A 17,473-nucleotide genomic window follows, 5' to 3' on the forward strand; every position below is an offset into this window, starting at 1 on the left:
TAAATTAAGGCACATACATGCTTAAATTCATTTAAAAGTTGCGTTCACTCGCTTTTCCGATGAAAAAAATCTAGAATGTTTCCGGCTCGATTGAATGACGCGAGTAGCAAAATTTCGCGCCTGGATGTGTTTCATAGCGTGGGAATCCAGCTCCGTTACTTAAATTGGCACCGTCATAACGGAAAATCAAAAACGAAATATATCTACAAGAGTTTCGATCATGTCAAGAAACTGACTGAAATGTCTGAAATGTCTCCGATGTAAAAGTTATTCAAATTGTACGATGTATTAGGTTTGAGAATTGTTTTGCCGCATTCAGGTCTCCGATTGAAATCTTCAAAAAATTTGCCCACCTATAGATGAAAATTTAATTACTCAATAAAGAATGAAAAATTACAGAGGAACAAAGGAGGAAGGGATGTGACAAGTGAGGCCCAAAATACAGTGCAAAACATGTTTAACGAATAATATGTGTTGAGCAATTCAATGCTGCGAAGTTGGCATCGCGTCACAGGCTTAATCCCCCCGCATACGAAGGATGAATAATCACACGTTCAATTGCAAGACAACCACTTCAAATTATTTATTACTCTTATGTACCCTATGTACAATTGAATATTGATATCTTTATCTATAACACACAAAAACAAAAATTGTACAGACAAACTCCGGGGGTTAATTTTATAGACGGACTCGGTGTTTCGATTGGATACATTTACACTTGATTTTCATACCCGTGCAAGTTTTGTTGCAATCGCTACGAGTTGCACGGTATGTTTAGTTTTTCTTAACACGGTTATTCACGGCTTTTGAAACTGATGTTAAATTTTATTTTGTTATCGTTACTACGACGTCATAGTCCAATGGGATGTTGTTACAGTAACTGACCGCATAAATACTGTTTTATTTACAAGGGAGTGTGGTACAAGCATAGATAACTATATATTTTAGGGTGATTATAGTGGTCAATGGCACATTTTTTGGCAGCTGCTATTATACAGTCTGATCATAATTGGAGAAAAATTTTATCGCTTCTTCCCATGCGTCAAAATCTGAAGCGTATAAGAATTTAATTGTAGTTTTACGTCAACAAATTGTTCACGGAACGGTTTCGATTTGAAATAAAAGACCATCCAAGATTGCACCGTGACTAATTGGATAATTGGCCAATTGCGCGAAATACTATTTTCGGCGCTTGGATCCGAGTAGCTCTTCAATACCGGACTATAGATTTAGATTGACGGACTAGTTCCAATCAATCGAATAAATTGATCAGCTACATAAAATAACCTGATTGCGATATAAGGGTAATTAATAAAACAACGTCTATGCAATGAATTGATAATTTTTTGTAAAATTTCATGATGCAAATCGATACAACATCGAGTCTAGGTTCTAGTCCGTGACCGACGTGAAGTTGTCCCGCAACCCTCTTTGTTGGATTGAAACACTTCGTGACGGAAATACGTTGACCGATATTCTTTGCGCACGATGGCACAATTCCTGAAGACATGTACCGTTCAAATTTTAAATTTCATTCGGCATATTCCATTCGGCTTTACTCGCCTACGATGATAATTCTTTATTAGTAATCAGCACGCGCAACTCTACCTTTTTTTTATATTTTCATTCTTACTGACGCTGCAGATCTCTTCGTTAATGAATTCACGTCACGCTCCGTCTAGAATAGCTGAACTAATATCCCACACCACACTTGGGTTATTCTAGTTTTTCCATTACCTTTGGGAGTGTGGTGTAGTTACGAAGTATAGCAAAGAAATTCTTTATGAAACGATGCTTAAAATTGGAAACATGTCAATGCTTGGATAGAAAGAAATATTTACAGAAATATATTAATCGTAAGAATAGTAGGGTAGTTCGATATTTATAACATATGTTAATACGATGCATTTCATGTAAACCTTTAGCGTGATCGTGATATTTTTGTGTACCGATGCGAAATCGCGAATAAAAGATCGGATCAAAATTGATACCGGCGTATTTCTTTCTTTTTTTTTTAAATATAAGGTTTCGACTTGTTCGAGCGAATGTTCACCATATTTCCAGCACATGTGAAAAATTTTAATATTTTCATTTCAAAGAACGTTCATATACTGATTGATTGAGAACAATTTTTTTTTATCTACGACATTTTGGTACCGATTAAACATTTTACGAAGAAGTAAAGTGATTTTTTTATTCGAAATTTTTGAAAAATCCTGGGTTCGAAAAATCTAAAGAGCTCTAGGATTACAAGAAACAAAATTTGCTTAAAAAAATCGAGATGGGTGAGGATTCACTACCATTTAAAAGTGTTTCGAAATTCCACGTTGACCAAACTAAAATATATTACCCGTTTTTTTAAACATTGAAGATACGTTCCGATAAATTTACAAGAGAATAGACTTGTGGCTGGCCAAACTTGGCAAAAACATTATAAAAAAATAATATAATGAGTAGAGCTCGTGGTGAAAATGTAAGAAAAAATTGCCAAAGTGTGACATGTATGAAATAAAATACTTTTCGAATGAGATACTTGTTGTCTTAACACAGAATGAAAATTCTATAATTGAACGGTGCACGTGTATTTTGAGCTACCCTTTTGAGTAGCCGTAAATAGCTGTAACTGGTGTCACCAAGAAAAAAGATCAAATTCTCTATTTATGTTGGTTGGATTAAAAAAAAAAGCTAGGCATCGTTGCTACTCTTGCTCCAAATATATCGTCTGCAATCTTACCTGCGTAGAACAACATACCACGTTCACTGTCAATCCGTATATTTACGCTCCATATGTAATGAGGAAATAAATGCCGTAGATGCCAATAGGGTTCAGCCTGCCGTGACATTTCTATCAACTGCAGTTTTTTTTCATGCTATTTTCACTCTAGAACTTAGTTGGTTGGAAGATACGTACTATGTAACAATTTGAAGTGCTGTTAAGCTTCAGACAGTTTAAAATGTTTGTAGATAAGCTTGACAAAGCAATATAATCTTTACCTTTTATTATATTTTTTAACTCGGTTCTTTTTTGTTACAGGCGATGACGAAGTAGCAACTTCAGGTTTCACATAAACCACTCAAGAAATAAGGAAACTGGATGGATAGATAATGGAGCATCAATTGGGTCGAAAGCAAATAGCCTCGCCTGAAGTTGCTTTAGCTAGTGAAGTGTTTGATCAATTCTGTAATGCTTCTACCTTAAAATCAATTCTTGGCCATTTTCGTCATCTCTGCGATTTATTAAAACTTAAACCAAATACTTTCAATCAATTCTATCCAAAGTTAAAGTCTAAGTTAAGATCATGGAAAGCGCAGGCTTTATGGAAGAAGTTCGATCAACGTGCCAGCCACAAATGCTACAACAGAGGAAAGGCATGTCCGAATACAAGGGTAAGTTATTTAATCATTTATAACAATTGTTAAATAACAATGGCACTAGTTGTGAATATCCCTGACTAAGATGATATTTCTAAGTTGGATTATGTTTCAAATGTTTCCATTAATAGTAACCATATCTCACTTCATTGTTAGTGACAAACCTGCTTAATTTATTGTACAGTTATCATTTTGTTTACATTCGCACTACTGAAATACAGCCACGTAAAGTCTCTTTCCAAAATTCAGTTGGCAACTCCCACCATCTCTCATCGATAGTATTTGACTGTTGACCTCTAGAATATTGACGAGTTTTTATGTACGAGTACATCCTGAAGTAGTAAAGGAAATCCTCATAAGTTAATACAATCTTTTCGTTGTTCTTATCTTATAAAATTAGAACGTTTTCTTTTTTATTACAGGTTTTGATTATTGGAGGTGGCCCGTGCGGCTTGCGGTCAGCCATAGAGGCACAACTGTTAGGAGCAAAAGTAGTTGTTGTGGAGAAACGAGATCGAGTAACCAGAAATAACGTTCTTCATCTCTGGCCATTTGTCATTCAAGATCTTCGCAGTTTAGGCGCAAAGAAATTTTTTGGAAAATTTTGTGCCGGAGCCATAGATCATATAAGTATTAGACAACTACAATGTATTCTGCTTAAAGTTGCCTTAGTACTTGGGGTTGAATTCCATGAAAATGTCAGCTTTGATGCATTGGTGCCGCCTCCTGAGAATCAGGAGGAAAGCAGTAAGTAATGATTTTCGATAGATTGAAAAATTTTAATACATATTTGAACCGACGACCGTTTTTCTATGGTAAAACACATGAGTGGATGAAAGCTTCAAGAGTCACAGAATTTTCACCAATCGACACAATTTGCTTCAATTATTGTATTAGATTGGCCATTTACTAGTAGAGTTCACTTACTGGTGTATGACTGAAAAAAAAAGTTACAAGCCTTTTTATATTATCTTTCCATCTCTGCCTGCTTTAATAAGGCTCCAAAACTACTGGACAGATTTACATGCGATTTTTATTTTAATGACTCAGTGTCTTCCCACGTAGGCTTCAGTCCGTGTTTCATGCTGCCTTGAATTTCCGGATAGAAATAACGGATTTAATTTTCAAGCTGATTAGAGTGAGGCGCCAACGCGCGTTTTAGTAAAAGAAAATTTTGCTCCTTCTGTTCGATGAACGATTATCCAAATATTATGAATCCTTGATATTTCAATAAAATATCTACCAAATCGCGGAATCAAAATTTGAGAGCCAGTTTGAAGGAGAGTGACCAAATATGGCTGGCAAATATGATTCATCACACGTGGGCTTAACAGAAATAACTGCGAACGGAAAGATTCTTGTTGACATGAATTAGTATTGAAAAAATCAACTTCTGTTGCATATTTCTTAGGACACATTGGCTCGATTTATTCCCAATTTTAAAACTCATAAATCTTACTGAAAAAATATTTGATAATTTTAGAAATAGCACATGCGGGAATGTTACTTTCTAGTTTGCTTGCATAAATTATTCATGGTAGCAAACACGCTGGCCCACAAGTATTTGATGGGATAAAATTTTTCTACAAGACCAATGTAATTTCTACATCAAAAGAAAAAAAAAACCCAAAATATAAAAAGTTTATCAATTGCAGCAAAGCGGCAAATAACTTACAAGAATCGTAGATTTATGTCCAAAAATTCCAAAACGTCTATACAAAAATGTCTTCTTTGTATCCATGAGGACTATTTGATGTCAGATTTTTCAATTGAGCAAATTCTATAATGGAGTTTGCAACAGATTTAGATTTGAATAGTTCCTACAGATCAATAATATATTTTCTTTGGCACAAATTTCTTGCCCTTAAAGGCCTTTTGGAGATTCTTAATACATTGTGAATGAAAAGCGAGCGCATGAATATATCATTTTGTAATAGAAATCTTTCTCCCACTTGTGAGACTTGATATGAATTCACAACTTACATTCAGAATGAGTTATTATTATAAAAATATTCGAATGTAGAAACAAAAATGTATGTAATGAGTTGATTTAGATACCTTACGAATTTTTAATGAATGTTTAGTCAGTTAAAATTGAACAGGCTTGCGCAATACGTGATTGAAACAATAAATATGTTCTTTTTATATTTAATACTCTCTAATTTGTGTATTTGATTACAGAAATCGGTTGGAGAGCAAAGACTTCACCAGCCGACCATCCAGTATCTCAGTATGAGTTTAACGTTTTACTGGGTGCAGATGGTAAAAGGAACACTTTAGAAGGTTTCAAGAGAAAGGAATTTAGGGGAAAGCTAGCTATTGCAATAACTGCTAATTTTATAAATAAAAAAACTGAAGCCGAGGCACGAGTTGAAGAAATTAGTGGCGTTGCATTTATTTTCAATCAAAAATTTTTCAAGGAATTGTATCAAGTGACGGGTATTGATCTAGAAAATATTGTTTACTACAAAGACGACACCCATTATTTTGTTATGACTGCCAAAAAACACAGCCTTATTGACAAAGGTGTCATCCTTCAGGTACATTTGTTTTATAAGTGTAGTTTTGAACCCCAATTTCTCCATTAATATTTTTAAACACTTATGACATCTTGTGTGACAGGATCATGCAGACACTGCCAAGCTTCTTGCAATGGAGAACGTTAATCGAGAAGCATTGATGCAGTATGCGACCGAAGCTGCGGAATTTTCGACTGAGTATCAAATGACTAATATGGAATTTGCTGTTAATCATTACGGCCAGCCAGATGTAGCCATGTTCGATTTCACGTCAATGTACGCTGCTGAAAATGCGAGTAGAGTGTTGGAGCAAAAAGGTCATCGATTGCTCATGATTTTGGTCGGGGACAGCTTGTTGGAGGTAAGTTCACTTTTCTACATTATTCCAATAAATACAATTAAGGACATATATGTAAATAAATGTCTGGCGAACATAGAAAAATCATACTTTGACTATTATCAAACTATTTTTTTTACCAAGCAAAATCTGCAATAATGAAATGAAAATAATAAGAGTACAATCTAATTCTCTAGTCTCGAACAATTTCTAAGAATTTGCAATTGCTTCGACTTATATATATATTAGTATCATATTTAGTAATTACTTGCAATTAATATAAGCTGTTAATTTCAAGTTCACTTAAAATGTATTGTTTTTCATAGACAACGTTTTTTAACTGTAATCGAAATATGAACTTACTTGTTTGTTTTTTGTAGCCATTTTGGCCAACAGGATCTGGGTGTGCTCGAGGATTTCTTAGTTCCTTAGATGCTTGCTGGGCCATCAAAGGATGGAGTACCATGACTCCGTTGGAAGTGTTAGCCGAGCGGGAATCTATTTACAGACTTCTTGGGCAAACGACACCAGAAAATCTCAATCGAGATTATGCTGCATACACGTTGGATCCCCACACAAGGTCTGCTAGTCCCATTGTTTGTAATAACCATAAGTTTACATTTCTTAGCAGTGAACATGTTTTATTTGCAGTATTGAATACAAACACTTGTTAGTGTTGATTTAAAACATCTGTACAGTATAATGTGTTTGCTCAAAGTAAAGAAAAGATAACGATAACAATACGAGGTTAAAGTTCATCACGTTGATATTACAGTGCATTTTTAGTGAAAATCGTTATTTCACAACTTGAGCACTGTCTAAAATCGAATAAATCGTAATAATGCTAAATGTACCTACCCATATTTTGCAAACCCAAATCTCCTTAAGATATTCCGATGTAGCAAAATTGTAAGCTTTTGTTATAAATATTATAATGTGTCACTATATTAACGCTACTAACTTCAAACTCATAAAACGCATGCTTCGCAAGCTGCCCGGTTTTAGATTTTAATTCCATAGGAACTTTTGACGTCAATGTGGATAGAATTCTGAAAAAAGAGAAAACAAAACACTTCAACTAATAGTAATTGAGATATTCAAAAATAACGGAACAGGTGACTGAAAAAGTTTGGGAGAGGCACTCATTCATTTCTGATATAACTATACAATAAGATGATATTTTTAAGTATATTTTGACACTACAATTTTATATAACTTTTAAAAGTAAAGACCTTAAAGTTGCTTTCGAATTTTGTAAGAATCAGAGACTGTAGTTACTCTGACTGGTCTATGAACAAAAAATATGGTGAACATACTCTTTAAACAGTATAACGATGACACATTTTGTAAATGTATAATCTTTCTGTTTTTCAAGGTACCCAAACTTGAACCCTCGGCTGGTCACACCGATTCAAGTGCGTGGCCTCTTGGATACGGATGATCCAGATAACATCGAACAACCTTCCATGCAACCAGCTGTAGATATTCCCAAAAAGCGACGCCGTAGGGGTAAAGAAAATAATATTCAACTTCAGACAAAGATATCCCTGCACGCAGTATGCCTACATTGATGAAATTTCAGTTTCGCAATGAATGATTATGAATTATGAATTTTTTAATGAATTAACTGGAAACGCATCTGCCTGCGATCGTCAGAGCATAAGATTTCTTGTGTTCTGAGTATATTTGGTTTTTTTTTTCCTTTTTAAACAAATGTCAAGTGACTGCATGAATAGTTCCAATAACAATGTGGCTAAAATGAACCAAATTTTAACAAGTATACAATTTGAGTGTGAATCGTTTTTTCTAATATCTCTTTGATTATCATCTCAAAGAAATAGAAATTACATTTCTAACGTAGATCTTGGAACAGACTCTCAGGTCCATCCAGACGTACTTCTTCATTGGTTGCGCAAACAAGTGGCTCTCTATAACACGGTGCACATAGCTGATATGAGTTCGTCGTTCAAAGATGGTTTGGCTATCTGTGCAATAATTCATAGATACAGGCCTGATCTGATAGATTTTCATTCTTTAAAATCTGAAGATGTTGAAAAAAATAATCAACTCGCATTCGATATACTGGAAAAGGAGCTGGGCATTTCGCCGGTAAGTAGTAAACAATTGCAGATTGTACATACATTCAAGAGTCGTTTAATCCGTTTTCGAGAACTAAAATATAAAGAATTTTGTCTTCCTTTGCCTAGATCTCGTTTTTTTCGGATCTCTACCTCTTTAGTTGCAAAATTTGTTGATTTTTCTTTGAATAAATGACATACCTTTTACAAAAGTGACGATTCATTAATTTTTCTTTTTTTGCTATATGTTATATGAATATTATCTTCCTCATGCAGGTAATGACTGCGGACGAAATTGCCTCCTGCGATGTGCCTGACAAATTAGATATGTTTTCATATCTCACTCAAATATATGAAACATTTCGGGGTGAAATTCCACACATTAAGCATCCAAAGTTGGTAAGTTTATACACTGATTCTCAATTGCCTCTGTTTTTTGTTTATGTGTTATTGTCCGTTTTTTTCTTTATATTGCTATTTCCTTCAAATATGCAAGACATTTTGGATAAGCAACTATAAGTTTTAGTAATATTAGTTACTAGTTGGTCTGTGAGAAAAGTTAATTTTTTTTCTAACAATAAGAGTTCCCATATTCAAAACTCTTATATGCATACAGTTAGGTCTAAATATAAGCCTTGTTAAGACGTGATCACCGTGTCATACTTGCACTCTTGACTGAGATTCTGTCCTTTTCAAACTGAACCTTACACGCACAATTTATAAGATTGTCTTAGAATATACATTGGACCATAACAACTGATAGCAATTGAGAAACAGTCTATCAATTTGATTCATTTGCATCCTATATTACAGAGAATAAATCTGTACCGAAAAATACCGTATGGATTTGCTGTTTATTTGACTGAATCAAGAGTCGAACCCAATATTTTCGCCAGTATATTGAGAACTATAAAATTACACAAAAACTACTATAACCGTTGCGGCCAAATCGAATAGTCTACGGTCTAATATACAACTCTGAACCCTCCTTTACCAGCTACATGTTTTCAGGTGTGACCAGAGTGTAACTGAACTACTGTTTTAGCTACGTACCTCACATATGATTCCGTCACTTGCACTAGTCAACAAGTTCAGACTTCCGATCCCACATATATATGCATTATTTACAATATCGTGAGTTGTAATAGCGTAATCAAAATTGTGAACGTCGTTTTCTTCAGGAACCTGAAACCGAGGATAGGCCAACTTTCACAAAACAATTGAAACAACTAACTCCGGAACAAAGAGCACAACTATTGGGTCGTATTACTAAACAAGATGGTACTTCTCGTACAAGACATTCACGTTCTCGGCATGGCAACGAGTATGGACAGTCAACAACAGAAAAGAAAGTTGACTCACTAAGTCGCCGATCCAGAAAACGGCGAAGTACCGACAAAATGGGTGCAACAACGGTGAGATGACATTATATACTAATTAATCGTATCAACAATGTGCTGCTTCACACACATACAACATGTAGGGTCAATAGTTTCTCATTTAGTGTGCGCAACATATCTTTGCAGTAATTTTTGAAACTTGCGTAAAACTATACGCGTCTTTTCGGAACCCACAAACATGATAATTTATTCAAGTGCAGTAAGACTCTGTTAAGTGATCAATTTCCTAGATTGACGTGCATACTTGATTCTTTACCAAACATATTCTTAAACTTCAGGGGTAACAATTATAGTTTACAGTGGCAAATTAGGGAAATATCCAGTTTTTAATAGTACGTCATGCAACAAGGGAATAATCGACTTTTATTCCTGTGTTGCATATAGGACTTTATTTCCAACTCAAACTCTATCCACATTATTAACTTGAACAGAAAAGAAACAAAGAGAATATCTAAGAAACGCATACTAGTAGTACATGGATGTAGGTAGGCGGAAGTTAGGGTGTGGGTGTGGGACCAGGGCTACAGACCCTGGACAAGGTGTAGGGTGCGAAACCCCCACCGATTGGGTTAGGGGGGGCGGAGCTCCTCCACTTTAAAAATAATACTTTGAGAAATTAAACAAGGTAAAAAAAAATGTGTCATTGAATACGAAAAAAAATTCGTCATTTGAAGCTCCATTTAGTTTTAAACAATCTTACAAATTTACTGCACCGTAACATTAAGGTGTATGTTCTGTAATTCTATAAAATACTTGAATTTTAAAATCAAAAACTACTGTTCAAATTAAAAATCCCCTTTGGAGATTTATTCACTGTGCAACTAAGACGAATCGTCTGAAATTTCAACTTCATCCAGTAAGTGGTTTGTAGGGATAACATTTTTTGCTATGCTATGCAAAGAGGTTTTTCCTCCTTCGACATTTCAAGTTTTCTGCATACAAAAGTATATGGCAATACGGTAAACTATCCATATCTTATGTAGATAATTTCTCAAACTGAAAAAAAATAGTCTATGATTTGGCAGTTTAATTTTCCAAGTTCTAATTCCAGTTTTTACCAACCTTACTGATCATTCTGAAGCTATCGGTTTAAACTATAGTTTCATAGGTGTACTTGAAGACATTTTTGTACCCACACACTTGCAATCTAAATCTAAGTATACATTTTTATATTTGAACGAAAAGGAGGAAAGATTGAAGAGACTCGAAGATATAGAAAAGAATCGAAGTGAGCGTATGATGAAACGTCAATACCTAAGAAAAATGGCGAATCAGCAGTTCTATAAAAGTATGCAGATGCTGCAGGCAAATGCTAAACGAGACAAGGATGAACCGTTTGAAGATTATTCTATATTTCTCTATCGACAAACAGCGCCCGATTTCAAAGATAGGGTGAAAGAGCTAGAACAGAAAATACTTTATCCAGTAAGCCTTAGAGCGTGTGAAAAAAGCGTTTTAACAGTTGATGTTGTTAGAGTTTTAACCTTTTGCATTATTAGCTGACTTGAACATTTACCTTCTTGCAATTTTCGCTTGAAGATAATTAAAATTAACATATAATATTGAATATGCGGCACTGAACAAGACTTGACAAGTGACTTGTATGTTGACTAAAAAGTTTCGGATTAATTTTGTTAAAAATGTTGAAGATCATTATCAGAGTGAAACCTTAGAGTTTGAAATGTCTAATTTATCACCATTTGATCGCAAAGTTAGTATAGTTGGAGAAAACCTGGATTCGTAACAAATGTACATATGTGATCCATGAATTGTTGTGCTGAATGTATTCTGTAACCTTTGACGTGCATTATCGTACATTTTGCATTTTAACATTGTTTTTATGCTAATTTGTGTTTAACAATGAAATTTTTATAAACATTTTGTCACATAGTAATATTTATTGAAAATTATAATTCTTAGGATAGGGATCCAAAGGTTGGAGGTGGACCACAACGAGGTGCCGCTGACGAAGAATTTTCTGGTCGAATAAAAAATATTGAAGACAAATTGAAAGGTACGGCACCAACCGAGAAAAAGCCTAGAGATCTTCTACGCGCCATTGGTAAGTTGTTATATTTCGTTTTGTTACATTGAAAAGAATGATGCAATTTATTTTTTCTGTCTGTTAACATCATTTGCAAGCTAACAACTAAAAGTGACCAATGCCGGTAATAAATTCTCATATGTGCAACGTTTCACAGCGACAATCGTAAAATTGTAGTGAAATGAATGCTCTGAGAAACACATTCAAAACAAGTTTTGGATAATTAAGCTTGTCACGTTGGTCAATTAGAGCGTTTCTCAATGGCAAATAGCACTCGCAAAATGTTGAATATTAGCAATATAGTTTTTCTCTGTATTTTCTGCTATGCATAGGAAAAATAGAAAGAAGTGATTGGAATGTCAAGGAAATAGAGAAAAAAATTGAAGAAAATAAAATGGGTCGCGGAGCTCGTCAGCAAAAAGTTGAACGAGTCCCAAAATGGAGCAGAGAGCAGGTTTGTTTGTGAATTGATTTCATTCTGTTTAAAAAATCCTGTTCAGGTGTCTATATGTTTCGTTCAGTTTTTAGCTCGACAAATCAAGATGGAGAAAAAAGGACGAGACCCAAATGATTCGGATAGTAAGTACGCTGATTTAGACAATACCCTCAAGTTTATCGACAAGAAGATTAAAGAGGGTAACGTTCTTGGTCACAATAAAGTCTCTGCCATGGCCGAACAATTTTCCAATAAAAATCAAGAAGCTGAACAAAAAGTGCAAAGATCGGTAAATATCACAACACTGTAGATCATACGGTAAACACGGGCTAGAAGTCAGCAAGAAGTTTATCATCTAATTTTCTGTAGAACTATTAAAAATTGGAATTCAATAATTTAGTAATCGGAGCAGGTAAAAAAACATTCAAAACAATTAGTCAAACTTTATGTTATGTGACACACATCGTCATACCCAAAACGATGTCCGGTAGATGTCGAATAACGTGATCATTTCAATCACGTTTGTCCCTCTTTACACTATATCTTCCACACATTATTTTTTGTGAAGTAATGTTTTTGTTTGTCTTGTAACGATATGTAAGTCATGATGTTAATTGTGTTTTACTGTAAATAATATGGAATAAATTGTCATGTGCTGACTTTAGCCTCTTAGTTTCCTGTGTAAAATGGCATTGCTGGCTAGATTTAAAGCCGATTGAATTTCTTTTACAGAATTCTAAGGCGGCGCTAGTATTACCTGCGCAAGGAGGATCAGAGATGTGTCATTTTTGCAACAAGCGAGTTTATCTTATGGAAAGGCTTAGTGCTGAGGGCAAATTTTTCCATCGTGGCTGTTTCCGTTGTGAATATTGTTCAACATCTCTTAGGATCGGTATGCGTTTGCCACTTTTTTTCGACAATGTAATTGGTCATTCTATTAATTTCAAATTTCCATATAATTTATTGTTCTAATGTAATAAACTTTCAGGAAGTCACATGTTTGATCGAGAAAAAGCTGGTGGTAGATTTTACTGTACACAACACTTCGGATTGTCTGGAACGATGAAAGCTAGAGTGGAGAAGAAGAAGATATCACTCATCGATAAGGAAAATATTCCTAATCTTTCTCCCTCTATGAAGACACCAGAAAAAGTATGTATTTAAATGCAATAACCAAACCTAGACTTTCTATGCCTAAAGGGGTACACCTTATTTGTCAAAGAAAAGTAGTACGATTTATAAAAATATAGATTTGCGGTCGTTCACAGAATTAGTTAGGCAAAATATATTCTCTCAATTGCGAAATTGAGCATCGCGAACCTAAAATTATCAACAATATAAGACATCTCAATTTTCAACAAAGCTATTCAATTTTTATCACCTTCAGTACAAAATTGATGAGACCGTTTAAACTAACATTCTTTAAATTCCTGTTTCAGCCTAAAACACCTTTAGAAGGAGTAGTCGGACTTGATTTGTTAGATCGTGGCCAAACACCTGAAAGAATAGAATTTGAAAATCTGGCTGGCTTGTCAGATGCGGAAGAAGCTCAGAGTCAAATGGACGAAGATGAATGGACGGATCGCAATTTTGGTGCGTCTACCGCAGAAATGGGATCCAGTGATGAAATGTCCTGCATAAGGTAAACACTTTAATTATTCATACCTACCCTTACCAATCTACACTATACAGTTAACGTGAAACCAACATCACATGTTCAGTCCTCCCCATTAAAAATGAAAAACTATCAGCGATAATAAAAATATGAAGTCTATGATAATGGTAACACCAGCTGGTGATTGCTAGAAAATGGAAGAATTTGCTACCCAGTTTTATAAATTTTTAAAGTTTCTGCAAAGCTCTTTGGTAATACTTAGCATTTATGTTCAATCAAAGCTTCAGTTTTATTTGAAGTAATGTCTCAGGATCATTGAACTTGAGGTGAATTAACAAAGTAACAGATTTTTTTACATTTTTTAATATCTTGTAGTTCTTAAAAAACTTCATTTTTTCAGCAGAACATTAAGGTGAAATTTCAAACGTTTTCAAAGTTAATTCATTCCGCAACAACTTCATGCCCATTTTTTTTAATTCTTAACTCTTTTACAATCATTGATAGAAAGCTGTTTCTTCCCTTGGTTATTTGCAGAAGACGACATAGTTTTCAAATGATAATGTTAGAGCCGTCAATAATAAAAATCGGTTCATTTTTAGAAAATCTTTGGACAATTAAGTGAAATTTTGCATTACCCCTCTCGAAAATAATATTAATGATGTTTATTTGCTTATTTATTACAGAAATGTACAAGTGAGTTTCAGTTACGAACAGGTACAAAATTGTACTGAGATTATTTCTAGATATGGCTACGATTAACGCTACTTAGCTGTGTTTGGGTTATCGTATTTGTGGATTTAATTTTCTTAAATCAGGCTATTGGAATGCTGTTTTGATACATTTAAATATAGCGTTAATATAATATTAATTTCGTAACTCTCTTTGTATTTGAGTTACTTGAATGATTAATTAAAGTTCGAATAGGGAGGTCAGTCGTCTCTGCATCCTATCACAGAAAAATTGTTCTTTCGTTACAATACACGAGGCAGTAATCAATTATATGAAACAGATCGTTACTTTCTGCGCATCAGACACACTTTTTTGCATCAATGGAGGACGTTCAGCTTCAGATAACTTTCATAGTTCGTTTGAGTATGTGAAAAGGAGTAAATAATTAACTAAAGATGAATTATTTTTGCATTTTTAATGATCGAAAATCAGCTAGAGTTTCGTTGCAATTAAGTGCCTTATTTTGCAGTTTTTTAAATAAACAATTGAATAATATTGACATAAAATGCTGTTTATCTTTAAGAGTAACTCGTTATTTCCAGCTGAAGAAAAAAATCCTTCATGTAGCATCAGTATTGACTTACTGATGATTTACCAAAGTATGCGCGTTCTAAGTTTGCATTGCAAATAGTTGAACCTTTTTTAACAAAATATCTGAAATTAATAATCTGCATTGCTATTTAGGAGGAAAACCCTTACCGCTACAGACTTTCGGTATGCAAAATTTGAAAAATATCCGCGATTTGACCAATTCTTCTGACGTGGCACTGTTCACATCAACGTCTAATAGGTATAGAACACTACCCTGGAATCAAATAAATGGGGCATAATTGCGGAAGATGTGTAACCAAATGTTTTACAAGTGCAACTATTTTATAGAGGTTCTTATAGGTTCTTATATATAGAGACTAGCCCAGACTTTAAAATTCTGTTGCATAACGGAAGAAAATGTTCAAGCAGAAAATGTACTGAAAAGTCTCTACTCTAGCTTACACCATTGATGAGTTTTATCCTATTATGCATTAATTTTTATGTTCGTATTTCTACTGACAAAGTTTCTGAAGAGGGTCTTCTCCAGCTGCTAGGCATGGCATAGATAGGCGCAGATCTTCAAAACCATTATTATAAGAGTAGCAATCACAAACGGATTAGAATTTATTTATCGTGACTCTACCCTAATACATTACACGCTTGTTACTTGAGATGAAATATTGCAACTAAAGTATCATTTAAATATAGTTTGTATATGTCTCCTGTATATTCAACTGTATAACTCAGACTTTATCGACATTTGTTTTTGCTTATAATATTAGTGGAAAGACTGATTATGTTGTGCCCTCAAAATAATGTAACTGTCGAAAAATTACGTTATTAATTTTGCAACTATAATGCTCTTAAGTGTTCAGCTCGTATAACGATATGAGTATATTAATTTTTTTTTTGTTTATTTTAGTGATTCTGATGACGATAATGAGGTGTACGAAGAGGCCTTAGATCAACCACTCACTACTGAAGGAACTTTAGAACTGGCAAAAAAATGGACTCTACGCTATTCTCACCCACATGCCTCAGGACAGCATTCAGATTCAGGAAGTAACGAGTACGAAGATTACACAACTGAAGGTACTGTCTTGTTGTCTAATATACGGCGCTATTTGTTACTCGACAAAAATAAAATTTTGAGCCACTGTTATGCTTCAGGCTCCGTAGCCTGACCCATACAGCACTATAACATAGCGCGGTATCATCTTGCCAGTTGCAGAATCGTTAACCGCATCTACCTATCCAGACCATAATAGACTAGAGGTCGGTTGTTAAATTGATTAGCAGTGTTGATAGCTTTGAAAATCAGCTACCTTCTTCGTTTTCTGAGTTGAAGCATACAGCGACTGTTAGAATTAAGAGGAATTATGGATAATTTCGACTTCACAATATTACACTAAAAAGATCGATCTCAACACTTTTGTTACTAGGTTGCTATTTTTGCATACCAATTACGCTGTTCTGAATTTATTTCTGGTATAACGTCATTTTCTGTGACCTAATAACAGATATTAGTACCAACCACATAATCGGATATTTACTTTTATGAAAGCGGACATGCTTATTAAAAAAAATGATGAATAAGGCAAAATTCCGCACATGCAATCAAAGATAAGAATATATTTAACCAATAACTTTCGTCCAACTTTCTTACCAGCCCCAATATATGGAAAGATTATCCAAGTAATATCTAAATTGTAAAAGGTCGAGAATTTCAAAGTTTTAATAGAGTCTCCCGTCACGTGGAATGACCAGATCCACAAAATTGCGAAGCAATATAACTTAATGATAAGTTTTTAGTGAGGGATATTGGATTTTGTTATCAATTTAATTTTAGGTGCATTTGTCCCTCTTAACTACAGAATCTGTTTGTGTACTTGCACTATTTTTAAAAAGTTAAAGTGTAATAACTTCCACGTTAAATTAAAATTAGAGTGTTCTTTTTTTCGCTCATTAATTTTATTTCAAAATTAGCTAGCCATGGGAGAAGTTTTTATTTCGAATCTTGAGTTATCGTGAGATTTTGTAGTGGTATCGATAAAATCGTTTTGTAACATCACCAGTAAATGTCTCTTTGAAACTGTCAAATTTTGATATACAAAATTTATTCGTATCCTCTCATTTACGCGACTTACGCAGTTAGACAATGAAAGGTACGAACATCGTAATATATGCTCACTGTTTTCTCACTATGTTAGTTGATAAGAGTGCCACTGTTAATCAGAGATGATTTTAAAATGTAAACAAATGGTGCAAGTTTGATTTCTCAGCTCATTAATGTACCTGGACGTCATAAAGATACTGGCACAGTGAAAACCAAAAGTGTGTCAAGTTCGAAAAGATCCATCTATATATATATAATATACATGTTTGTCGGTGTATGACTGTTTATTTGTG

At 34.2% G+C, this 17,473-nt stretch overlaps 1 protein-coding gene across 10 annotated transcripts in view; it reads left to right on the forward strand.

Annotated features, from left to right (window-relative positions):
* LOC124298242 (F-actin-monooxygenase Mical) overlaps window positions 1-17,473 on the forward strand; it is a 40,617-nt gene that overhangs the window by 4,442 nt on the left and 18,702 nt on the right. For 8 of the 10 annotated variants that reach the window (XM_046749989.1, XM_046749988.1, XM_046749996.1 and 5 more), the window contains 17 exons: window positions 3,038-3,390; window positions 3,798-4,122; window positions 5,557-5,915; window positions 5,998-6,255; window positions 6,612-6,811; window positions 7,607-7,740; window positions 8,093-8,340; window positions 8,586-8,708; window positions 9,491-9,724; window positions 10,895-11,134; window positions 11,630-11,771; window positions 12,086-12,207; window positions 12,275-12,478; window positions 12,922-13,081; window positions 13,178-13,341; window positions 13,629-13,831; window positions 15,987-16,156. In XM_046749989.1, the coding sequence (XP_046605945.1) occupies window positions 3,109-3,390; window positions 3,798-4,122; window positions 5,557-5,915; window positions 5,998-6,255; window positions 6,612-6,811; window positions 7,607-7,740; window positions 8,093-8,340; window positions 8,586-8,708; window positions 9,491-9,724; window positions 10,895-11,134; window positions 11,630-11,771; window positions 12,086-12,207; window positions 12,275-12,478; window positions 12,922-13,081; window positions 13,178-13,341; window positions 13,629-13,831; window positions 15,987-16,156 (3,568 nt within the window). In that variant the 5' untranslated portion in view covers window positions 3,038-3,108. The remainder of the gene's footprint in view (window positions 1-3,037; window positions 3,391-3,797; window positions 4,123-5,556; window positions 5,916-5,997; window positions 6,256-6,611; window positions 6,812-7,606; window positions 7,741-8,092; window positions 8,341-8,585; window positions 8,709-9,490; window positions 9,725-10,894; window positions 11,135-11,629; window positions 11,772-12,085; window positions 12,208-12,274; window positions 12,479-12,921; window positions 13,082-13,177; window positions 13,342-13,628; window positions 13,832-15,986; window positions 16,157-17,473) is intronic. The other 2 variants (XM_046749994.1, XM_046749999.1) reach the window with 2 other exon arrangements.

The sequence above is a fragment of the Neodiprion virginianus genome, chromosome 2, assembly GCF_021901495.1.
Source record: "Neodiprion virginianus isolate iyNeoVirg1 chromosome 2, iyNeoVirg1.1, whole genome shotgun sequence".
NCBI lineage: Eukaryota > Metazoa > Arthropoda > Insecta > Hymenoptera > Diprionidae > Neodiprion > Neodiprion virginianus.